The sequence below is a fragment of the Gastrolobium bilobum genome, unplaced genomic scaffold (genome assembly GCF_033153095.1).
Source record: "Gastrolobium bilobum isolate Gb01-03AN ecotype WA unplaced genomic scaffold, APGP_CSIRO_Gbil_v1 utg11804, whole genome shotgun sequence".
NCBI lineage: Eukaryota > Viridiplantae > Streptophyta > Magnoliopsida > Fabales > Fabaceae > Gastrolobium > Gastrolobium bilobum.
In genome coordinates, this window is record NW_026897403.1 from 16,196 (window position 1) to 29,134 (window position 12,939).

Sequence of the window (12,939 nt, forward strand, 5' to 3'; positions counted from 1 at the left end):
TAATAGGCACTTTGATAACAAGATATCTTAATAAGTTATTTACTTAAAATTTATTAACATGTAAATGAAAATCAAACTAGCTCTAAACTTGTGCAAAATAGCAGGCCTGTATGCCCAGAAAGAACCGTGGGATATCAAAGTGGCAAAATTTCAGACCATATTCAATTAAGGAAAAAAATATTTCTCTTTTTAAAGATATAATTTTATATCTTTTTAAATAAGGATTCATTTTTCCTACGATAAGAGATAAATTATCTATATCAAACCCAAAACAACGTTATTTTTGGTAAAAAATTAAAGTGTTTTTATAATTATAATTTATTTTAAGATTATAGTAATATTTGTCATTATAATTTTTTAATTTTTTAATCTAAAATAATATTATTTGAAGAGTAAATATAAATAATTTATCTACATCAATGTAAAAATATTAAAATCTTTAAATAAAATAAAATAATTTTATTTACCAAAAAATATATTATTTTAACATATAATTAATAAATTTTTACATTATCTTTTCTTAACTTTCACTCTCTTTATAATTTTAAGAAGGAAAAAAAAGTAAAAAAAATTAAATATACAACAAAACATCATCATTTTACAACATTTTTCTCTTTAGGAGTGTTTGGTAGAGAGAAAAAAATTTTTATCTAAAAATCACGATTCCTGAACATATAATAGAAAAATGAATTTCTCGAAAATATTATCAAAAAATTATTTAGTAGGCCAAACTATTTATAAAAATATTAATTTAATTTTCTTAATACTATATTTGATTGATTATAAAATATTGCTAAGAATATGAATTTAGGTTAATTATATCCCACAAAATTATTAAATATTCTCTTCACGTGAATTTATCAAAATACCACTTATTTGATGATATTTTAAAATAAAATTTTTCTTCCAAGAATTATTTTACAATCCTGAATGCCAACCGTAAATAAATCAAGAGTAAATACTTTTTTTTGGTCCTTGGTAAATTTTACAGAGTGAAGATATTCTAACTACTAAAAATTCTCACTACTAAAAATTTTGAAGAGAGAGAAAATGTTAATCTAATGGTGATTAGATAAATAGTAAATTGGTAGTGAAAAATTTTTGTAGTTAGAATATCCCTCCTTAATTTCACGATGACCGCTTTAGTCCGTAACAAATAAAAAGACTCATCGAGGTCCATAATAAATTCCAAATGAACCCATTTTAGTTCTTTTAAAGACTAATATGGATCTTTTTTGAATTTGTGAAGTACCACAATTTCAACTAAATGAATCCATTTTGAATTTCTTAGGAACCACGATGAATCTTTTTATTTGCTAGGAACTAAAACAGACATCATATGAGGACCAAAAATGATATTTACTAATAAATCAAATTCTCAATCTCACTTTTTCATAATTTTAAAATTTTCCCTTCACCAAACACCCCTTTTAAATTAATATTTGAGTCATGGTCAAATCAACCAACATACTGATGTACCACCCCAATTCAGATTTTAAAACAACACGCAATCTGTGTACCACAGGCTACAGACCACATATAATGCTCCTTAAGATTGTGCTTGCGCCACGTCGATAGATATTTCCATAATTATTCACCGATTTATCATATTCTCCATTCCAGCAATCACATCACAACCAATCCTTAGATATGCCATTCAATTTAGATCGCATTTTATTATTTGATCTACTTTAGCATTTGAAAATTATACACCCAAATCATAAACAAAATAATAATAATAATAACAAACATAAGAAATAATCGAAGAAGTTGCTTTCCTTTTATATATTTATATCTCATATGATCATGATTATCATCACATGATTATCATTATCATCATCATCAACAACCCAATCATAATCATAATCATCGCTGCAACTCCATCATACGAGAAAAGTCCTCAAAGCACACGAACCCATCTCCGTTCCTATCAACACCTTCTATCATGCGCCGGCACTCCTCTAACGTGCACCGTTCGTCGCCGATGGCCCTAAACACTCTCAGCAGCTCTTCCTCCGAGATCCTCCCATCCTGATCCGTGTCGAACACCTCGAACGCCTCCCTAAGCTCATCCGGGTCCCCTCCCGACCCAGAACTAGACCCGACCCGGTTCATGAGCGCCTCCAAGCTGACACACCCGTGTCCGTCGCCGTCAACTTCGCTGAGCATCATCGCCACCTCCTCGGGACTCGGCGGCACGACGCCGAGCCGGGTCAGCAGCGCCTCCAGCTCCTCACGGGAAACGACGCCGTCGTTGTCCCGGTCGATGAGCCGGAACGCCTGCGCGAGCTCGTACCGGACGTCGACGGAGACGTCGGACCAGTCGCCGGAGACTCCAGGGAGAACACTGGTGGGGGTTCGGACAACGGCCTTGCCGGTTGAACCCTCAGATGAAGAGGCAGAGGAGGATCCGGATCCGAAAGATGACGGGTCGGATCTGGAGACGGTGGAGCGTCCCTTTTTGGAGCGGAAGAGACTTTTGGGGTTGAGTTTGAGGTTTTTAGGGTTGATGCTGATGAGTTTCATTGTGGAAAAAGAGAAGAATGCGAACCAAGAGGGAATAAGAGAGAAGAATAAGAAGAAGAAGAAAAAGAAAGAGGAAGAGGAAGAGGAAGAGGAAGGGATTGATGAGAAAGAAGGAGGAAGGTGAAGGGGTTAAATGGGTGCAGTGAGTCCATTTCTGCATCCAAGGGAGCTTCCACGAAGTTTCCTATGGGATTATTGAGTGATTCAAAAGAGGGTCGGTATTTATATTTTAATTACTTTTCTTAATTTAATCAATTACTTTTTCCCACATTATTTTATTTTTATTTTTTATTTTTTATTTTTCTTAAAAGTGTATGTAACGACAGGGGTGGGGTGGGGTGGGGTTTGATGGGATTGGTTGGGAATGAATTGAATGATCCTGTTTATTTACGAATGAACGATTAAATTTTTGTACGTATCAAAATCACTAAAATTTTTACATAACCTTATGAAAAGACATATGGACCAAATTGGTGTGTGTATGTATCTGTGTGCGTTTGAGGTTGCTATTTAACGAGGCGGGTTTTGGCCACTTTGATTTGTTGGTTTGCTTTGGGTTGCTTCTATGTTGGGTAATCAAAAAGTAGGGGGAATTTGGAGAAAGTTGTTTTTATTGTAAAAGTCGTACTTCTTTTTGCAAGAGTCTTTCACTTTTCGCCCATACCTTCTATTGCGGTAACTTTTTTGTTTTAATACATATCATAGAATTTCTTCACACTCGCCTAGGATTTATTAAGTGTAAGATTTGATATTTACTTGAGCATTTATCCAGCTAAGTAGTTAAAATTGAAATTTTATGTAAAATTATAAAAGATAAAAAAAATCATAAAATATAAAATCATAACATAAAAACATCATAAAAAATAATAAAAATATTTAAAATATGAGTTCACTTTTTCTGCAGTTACTGCAGATAAGTTATCTGCAGTAAGCCAATACGACGTCGTTTTGGGACGGAAATCATGGTGTTTTTATTATTTTAATTTATTTTAAGGTTATAATAGCCTTTATTTTTATAATTTTTTAAGATTTAAATACCAAAACGATGTCGTTTTGGGAATAAATGCAGATAACTTCTCTGCATTAACTGCGGAAACATTTTTCCCTTAAAATATTGGTAAAATTATTTTGATGAAAAAATAATTATAAAAACATAATGATAAATTGAGAGTTTAACTACCATAGCAGTGATCACAAAGTCTATAAAGAGTTTCAAGTTTTATATATATATATATATATATATATATATATATATATATATATATATAAAATGATCATTTTACAACGGTATAAAAATAATAAACCTTAATCGTTGATATTCGTATATATGATAGTTATAGTTTATTAGGAGTTAATAATTAAATAATCAAAATAATTCAATTAATTATAATCATTTGGATTGGCAAAAATCATCGACTAAAATTGAGCGTAACACGTGTTATTCTTATACCAATTGTAAATTAATCATGCCGCTTAATATAAATCCAAATGTATTCTAACAAAATTAAATCAATTTAGATATAAGAAATAATGAAAAAATAAATTTTGTATTTGATGCATATCCTGGCTCTTAGGCCTTAAACTCCCTTGAATCAACTTGAGAATAAACTTAGATTCAACATTTACTAACAAAAAAAACATTGAAGTTAAACTATTTTAAACGTGGGTATATGACCAATGCGTGAAGACGTGGCGCGCACAAAGAAAACTTCAATTAATTGTTAAAGATTACGAAAATAAAAGAAAGCATACTGGGAAAGATTTAGTGACGAGTGACCTAACTAAAAAAGGAAATGGCAGCTCCACATGCTCCAAAATAGTTTAGAGATAAAATATAAAATAAACATATGTATTATCATTTAACAGTTTAAATTTTTAAATTGAAATTGACTATATGATATTAGAATTTATAAGCAAATGGTTTTAAAATTGGATCTTTACCGCTTTATTTTTATTAATAAAAAATATAAAAAATTAAAGAACAGGATAAACATAAATATAGAAATAAGTTTATACATTATCCACACACTTTTGATTTGAACTAGCATTTTGCAAAACCTTCTTCCCTTTTCGAGCCACTTACTTTTAACATCCAATATGATATAGATCATGTAGGATCATATTGCACATTCAATATGCAATATATAGCGTGTATTGCTTTGTGGATCCTTCAAAATGAAAAACATATATACAAGGGGTTGCCCCAAAAAAAAGTTTTATCTTTCCCTCTCCATGGCTTCACAAGTGCTTTGTTGTTTTATTTTGTCAAATGTGGTGAAGGGATATATGCTCTTTAATAAAAATAAAAAATAAAAAAACTCCATCTTTCCCTCTCCATGGCGTGAGAAGTGTTTTGTGTCTTATTTTATCAAATGTGGTGTGAAGGGATTGTTATTGAAGACAGTGGGTGATATTAAATCACTAGAGGTTTGAACCCATGTAAAGAACAGAAGGGGTAGATGATCAGAATTATCACTGTGCAATTAAAAATATTAAAAACAAACTTACTTGATATGTATGAAACAGACAGAATCAGAAGAATGAAAAATGCAGTATCAAAGGAATAAAATCCGAGCCCACAGAACGTGTCTCCTTAAGACAATTTGCCCCCTCACTGATGCCAAAGGTTGATGGACACTTGTCTCCCAGGATAGAACGGATTTCGTCTGAAGAGTGGCGGCACTACCAGTCAACAGCCCAAACGAACACAACAAAATGCCAGAGGAAATCACACCGGAGTAAGAACAGGAATATGCAAAAACCGGAAGGAGAAAAATTCCGGCAGAGTTTCGGTGCAGAAAAAAATTGGATCCATTTTCTGAAGGTGTCAGTGTCTATTTATAGACAACGTAAAGTCACGTTCCAAAAGGCACCTATTCGACGACGAAACAACACATCTGTTGGACACGAAAAGACACATTCGTTCGACACGAAAAGACACATTCGTTCAACACGAAAAGACACTCATTCAAGGATGAAACGACATGTCCGTTAGGATGAAACAACATGTCTGTTAGGATGAAACAACACATCGTTTAAGATGAAAAGATACATCTGTTTGTCGACGAAAAGGCACACATTTTCACTACCAAACTTCTTATTCATAACCAATAGATTGTCTATACAATTTATATATATATATATATATATATATATAAATTCCAACAATCCCCCACATGGATAAGAAGTCAAATCATCGTGACAAAAAATGCACAAGAATATAAATGCAAAGTGTAATTTCCTCAACGAGAAACAACTGCATCGAGATAGGTGGAGTTACCTTTGAACCTTCTCTAGTGGAAACCTATCGGATATACTCGGTCAATCGGTGGTCTAGGTCGACTTGAACCGTCAACCTTTAGTGTATACCTAGACAATAGGAGTCACACAATTGCTTCTCTAGCATTGTTGGTCCTTTGTTGCGCCCATTTTGGCCGTGGGACACCTGCCTGGTTCTGCGAGTGTTTTAGAGAATCGGCCTTTGAAAAATTCTCATAGAAGCGGCCCTCACTTCACACTCACATAGGTGATTTCTTGTGATGTAACTCACTTATACATCATCTGAACACAACAGATTAAGAAATCATTAAAAGCCTAAGTGCTTACCCTCATAAATACACTGTCTTGTCTTAGGAATGAGTATGAGTTTAAAAACTCCACAGTGTTTAAACAGTCGACCATCACTTAGTTGTCTCTTTGAACCTAGTTCGTGGGATCTCCACTCTTCTAGGTAGAGTTACCGCAATGCTCAACAATTGATAGGCCTTAAACCCATTCCTTTTGACAAATTTTCAACCAACTCTCTAGGAATCCCTTTGGTTAACAGATCCGCTATGTTTTCCTTAGACTTAACATAGTCAATTGAAATGATTCCATTCGAGAATAGTTGTCTTACGGTATCATGTCTTCGACGTATCTGTCTAGACTTACCGTTATACATGACGTTCTTGGCCCTTCCAATAGCTGCTTGGCTATCACAATGTATGCATACGGATGGTACCGGTCTTGGCCAATTAGGAACATCCTCAATAAAATTACGAAGCCATTCGGCTTCTTCACCGGCCTTATCTAAAGCAATAAATTCTGCTTCCATGGTTGACCTTGCAATGCAGGTCTGCTTTGACGATTTCCAAGACACAACACCTCCACCAAGGGTGAACACATATCCACTTGTGGATCTAGTGTCATTAGAGCCGGTGATCCAATTTGCATCACAATACCTTTCTATAACATAGGGGTATTTCTCGTAATGCAAAGCAAAATTTTGAGTATACTTCAGGTATCCCAAGACTCTTACCATAGCTTTCCAATGATTTTCATTTGGATTACTAGTAAAGCGACTTAACAGACTTACTGCGTAAGCAATATCAGGTCTGGTGCATTTCATAACATACATCAGGCTTCCCAACACTTGAGCATATAACTTTTGTGTTGTAGCTTTACCAGTGTTCTTTAATAAACTAAGATTTGAATCAACAGGGTTCCTCACAGGAGTTATATTCAAACTGTTGAATTTCTCAAGAACCTTAGCTATATAGTGAGCCTGTGATAAGGCCAACCCTGCAGATGTTCTATGGATTTTAATACCTAGGATAACGTCTGTTATCCCCATATCTTTTCATATCAAACTTATTTTTAAGTAATTATTTAGTAGCATTAATCATTTGATTATTACTACCCATGATCAACATGTCGTCTACATAAAGACAGACAATGGCAAAACCTTTTTCAGTATTTCGAACATAGACACATTTGTCACATTCATTAATTCGAAATCCATTTGACAACATAACTTTGTCAAATTTCTCATGCCATTGTTTTGGAGCTTGCTTTAACCCGTAAAGGGATTTTATTAAGCAACAAACTTTCCGTTCTAGTCCTGGAACAACAAAACCTTCAGGTTGTTCTAAATATATCTCTTTTTCCAGGTCGCCGTTTAAGAAGGCGGTCTTAACATCCATTTGATGTATTTGTAATCCATTCAGTGCAGCTACTGCGATCAACATCCTAATGGATGTGATCCTTGTAACCGGTGAATAAGTATCGAAATAATCGAGACCTTCACGTTGCCTGTAGCCTTTTACCACAAGCCTTGCTTTATATTTATCAATAGTGTCATTCTCTTTCATTTTTCTTTTGAAAACCCACTTACTTCCTAAAGGCTTATTGCCAAGAGGAAGGTTTACCAATTCCCAAGTGTGGTTGGACAAGATAGACTCTATCTCACTATTGATAGCCTCTTCCCAGAATGGTACTTCCTGGGATGTTATAGCTTCCTTATACGTCCGAGGCTCATTTTCTAATAGATATGTCATAAAATCAGGTCCAAAGGATGTGGCGGTCCTTTGCCTCTTGCTACGTCTAGGTTCATCTTCTACATCCTCTACAGGATCAGTATCAGTTGTTGCATCCTGAGGTATCACAACCTGATCATCATTATTACCACTTGATTCAGGTATCCTCTTATACGGAAATACGTCTTCAAAGAAAGTAACTTCCTTTGACTCAATAACCGTATTAGCATGTATATCTGAGACATCAGATTTATACACTAGAAACCGATAAGCACTACTATTAAGTGCATAACCGATGAATACACAATCCACGGTTTTAGGTCCGATTTTCAACCTTTTGGGTTTAGGAACCGCAACCTTAGCCAAGCACCCCCACACTCTAAAGTATTTCAGGGATGGCTTCTTTCCTTTTCATACGTCGTATAGTATGCTCTTTGTCAAACACCCCCACACTTAAAGATAATTCAAGGTAGGCTCCCTACCTTTCCATATTTCATAGGGGATATTCTTAATTTTCTTGTGGGGTACTTTACTGATTATATAATTTGTCATTAAATGACTTTCCCCCACAAACCAGACGTCAACAACATCATTTCATTTAATGTCTGGTTCTTTCTTTCAGCAATCCTATTGGATTCTGAAGCATAAGGAGCCATCTTTTAGTATGTAATACCAAACTTTAAACAAAATTTCTCGAAGAGGCATCATACTCTCCCCACTAGATTGCTCCTTATGCCTTTAATTTTCTTAGTGAACATTACCATAAAATAATATACAATTATCATGTCATTGACAACATTTAAAGCCATCACATTGACTTTGATCATGCCATCACTAAGATAGCTCTTTCCACGTTAATATAATACAGAATATTTCATTGGACATAAAACTTTTATATCCATCTTTAACACAGTGGAATTAAGAAAGAATTATCAGTGGCTATCATAAAATCAAAATCGTTAAACATATATGGAGAGACTTTATGGCTCTACAAAAATTGAATATATCTCACCATAAACTTCATGTTAACCATAAAATAATACACAACCAGCATATCATTTATGACATCCAAATTATAGGTAATTGAATCCAATGCAATACATAATTAATTTCCACATTTAAATCACATCTCAATTAATGCAATTAATCACAATGCATTCATACACATAAACGAGTAATGACACTCATTAGTTGCTTCATATATATTCATTCAAGGAAATCGAGAGATTTCCCACGAAATAAATGTATTAATTCTCCAATGGATCATCATCACGATATCCATTCGATGCATCATTATCAACGTATCATAGATAGTAAAACGCATCCATTTGTCCTCAGATTACTTGAATGACAAGCAATGCTAATTCACTTGACATATTCTAAAATGCCAAAAACTTAGTATACCACCTACAGTGGCGTGGTGGTTTCATTCACATTAGAAAAAATAAGAAATAAAATCACACTCCAATGGCCAAAAAGTTTCTACCTTGGTTCCTCAAAAGATGATAGTACATCACACTTGCCACCAGGACACCCATAACGTTGGGTGTAATAATTATCACCTTTATAAATGATGTTTGTCCATATCCCAACATAGTTGGATTCATATCATATAAGAAAACCCAATAACCGATTACATGATGGAGGCTACGTAATAACTGTCACAACTTAAATTTAAATAATGAAGTATCAAACCAAGATAAAACAAGGAAAATGCTCCAGCAGTAAGTTATAAAATAGATAGTTAATAAACTGCCATTTTTTTTTCCTTTAAATTCAAAAGATGCAATGTTTCAAAGAAACATTTTCAATCTGCAAGAGGTTGACACCAAATCAAGGTTTGAAATTTAATTTCCAATCATAAATTCAATGCCATAAATGCATTTACTATTTCGAAGTTGAGTTTGTCAAATCTGTAAATGTTACAGATGCCATGTATAAAAGAATAGAACCAGAATTTCCATTTTTTTTTTAAAAGGCAACTTCCTTCGGCCTTAAAGGTATTGAAACAGGCCATATAAACATATATATAAATTGCCAGCCATGCATGGAATTGATAACCGAGACTCATTCAATGGTTATTATTAACCGTAAACCTTCATAATATAATAATATATGCATAGAATTCTTCGGTTGCAATAAACCGCTGTGCACAAGCATTTAATAGTCACATGGCTTTCATATATATAGATAGATATGAAAACCGTTTCATTGTTTACAGTACGAAAGAAAAAGAAAAAACAAAGATGCCTTAATACAAGGCATACGATAAAGTAGCATAACACTTCCATGCAGAGTAATTTCCAAGCACAGTAATCAAGGTTCGTAAATTTAATAAATAGAAATTGCACCGTATGAATTTCCGCAAAGCAAAATGTTTAACACAGATTAAATTCCACTTCTGTTACTCAAACAGAAATTTCGATTAATCACACAAATTAATCTTTTAATTACTCGGTAAATAATATTAACAGAATGTTAAAGCAGAAATATGAAATATACTGATCACAGGTTCAAAACATCAAATTGTCTTAAGATTGTTATTGAAGACAGTGGGTGATATTAAATCACTAGAGGTTTGAACCCATGTAAAGAACAGAAGGGGTAGATGATCAGAATTATCACTGTGCAATTAAAAATATTAAAAACAGACTTACTTGATATGTATGAAACAGACAGAATCAGAAGAATGAAAAATGCAGTATCAAAGGAATAAAATCCGAGCCCACAGAACGTGTCTCCTTAAGAGAATTTGCCCCCTCACTGATGCCAAAGGTTGATGGACACTTGTCTCCCAGGATAGAACGGATTTCGTCAGAAGAGTGGCGGCACTACCAGTCAACAGCTCAAACGAACACAACAAAATGCCAGAGGAAATCACACCGGAGTATGAACAGGAATATGCAAAAACCGGAAGGAGAAAAATTCCGGCAGAGTTTCGGTGCAGAAAAAAATTGGATCCATTTTCTGAAGGTGTCAGTGTCTATTTATAGACAACGTAAAGTCACATTCCAAAAGGCACCTATTCGACGACGAAACAACACATCCGTTGGACACGAAAAGACACATTCGTTCGACACGAAAAGACACATTCGTTCAACACGAAAAGACACTCGTTCAAGGATGAAACAACATGTCCGTTAGGATGAAACAACATGTCCGTTAGGATGAAACAACACATCGTTTAAGATGAAAAGATACATCTGTTTGTCGACGAAAAGGCACACCTTTTCACTACCAAACTTCTTATTCATAACCAATAGATTGTCTATACAATTTATATATATATATATATATATATATATATATATATATATATGTATGTATATAAATTCCAACAGGGATGTATGCTCTTTAATTAATTTTATAAGTGTCAATCCCAAGGTAGCTCAGTTAGCAACTGAGCTTCCAAGGATTTGCTTGAGTCAGGGATTCAAATCTTGTCTCAAGCAAATTCTTGAAAAAATCTTCTCTCCTCGAAAGGAAAATTAGTTAAGAAAATAAAAAAATAGTTAATTAAAAGAGGATGTTTCTCATTTTGCATAATATAATTTTATCTTATGCAACAAATAAAAAAATAGATAAAATCCACTAAAGAAAAGATAAAGAAAAAAAAAATGGTCTCACTCACTTTTTGTCTGTTACATGACACAATTTTTGTCTCATCCAACATCTCAATTCACAAACATATTTCCCTAATTAAAATAAGGATAATCGAAGTTTCCTTCTAACTTTCAATGGGGTCAAGAGATGGGGGAAAAATATTTTAAGGAACTTAAGTTGGGAAATGACGAGATTACGTGCAGTTATTGCAATTTGTTTATTTATTTATTTTTATTTCGAAGAGAGATTGAATGCAAAGATATTGGATTTGGTTTGTAAGGTTGCAAGTTTGGTAAATATTAATAGGTGGCACGTTTTTAATGGTGGATTGAAATTATCATCAATGGTCTTCTTAATCGTAAGTTGCGAAAGATTGGTTTATAAGCGGGATATCCACCATTTCGTTAAACTGATTTTCGACCCAGTTTACGTTACATTTCCGAAGAGATAATGTTGTTTGACACTTTAGAATTAGTATAACAAATGGGAATCGATAGCCTCATTTTAAAATTTTACACGAGAGGGTTATGTAAAATTTTTGTGTCTATAAATGTTAATTTATAGACAAATTATTAATGTTGACAAATTATATATTAAGTTATCACTTCATATAATCTTTTTTTTTTGTTGGTACATTCATTTCATATAATCTTTTTTTTTTTGGTACATGCATTTCATATAATCTTTAAATGTTAAGTAATTTTCGCACATTTTTAGATTATAGAATTTATTTGTAAGAATATATTTTATATTCTTTGATGTCTTTCCTTAATTACAAGTATTTTAATTTCTTACAGGTTCAATTTCTTAAAATTATAAAAACCTCTTAAACTCTAAATTCAAATTCACTTAATATTATGAATCACTTATTATGTGGACAAAATTTATTCAAGATAATTGGCGTTTATTTTTTAAAAAATTAGTATTTATTTATTTTTTGTACAAAATAATCTATGATGTTATTTTCTTTTTTAGTACATAGTCTATGATGTTATTTTTTTTTTTTTTTTGAGTAATCTCAAGGACATCCCTTTCAGAGGGAGCTCCTCCCAAATCTTTTTTTTTTTTCATTCGCAGGACTCGAACTCGAGACCTCTAATTAAGGGGTTAAGGGGCTCAAGCTCCTTACTACCTGTGCCAAAAGAATTTGGTTCTATGATGTTATTTAGGTTAGGTAACAATAAGTACCAAGAAAAAAGGTCAGACTGTTATTCAATTCTTAGGTTTGGCAATTAATTTTTCAATCAACTAAAGCTTGTATTGATATTCGATCTTACGAGTTGAATTAACTAGAATTCGAATTACTAAAAGAACTTAGCAACAGTGTTATTAAAATATTTAAAGATAGATAATTATCACTTGATTGTTTCCAAAAAAATTTAAATATTTACGTATCATTTGATAAGCAATTAAGCACACTATTTAAAGTGTGTGTTTGGATCATATTTTACAAAAAATTCCGATTAACATGATTCTATGAAATTGGTTTTAAGTGCAAGTTAGAAAATAATTATTG

At 33.0% G+C, this 12,939-nt stretch overlaps 1 protein-coding gene across 1 annotated transcript; it reads right to left on the minus strand.

Moving 5' to 3' along the window:
- Window positions 1-1,637: 1,637 nt before the first annotated feature.
- On the minus strand, window positions 1,638-2,723 carry LOC133306668 (probable calcium-binding protein CML35). Its single transcript, XM_061506994.1, has one exon. It carries the CDS (start codon window positions 2,524-2,526, stop codon window positions 1,867-1,869), a length of 660 nt encoding a protein of 219 aa, XP_061362978.1. The 5' UTR covers window positions 2,527-2,723; the 3' UTR covers window positions 1,638-1,866.
- Window positions 2,724-12,939: the final 10,216 nt, after the last annotated feature.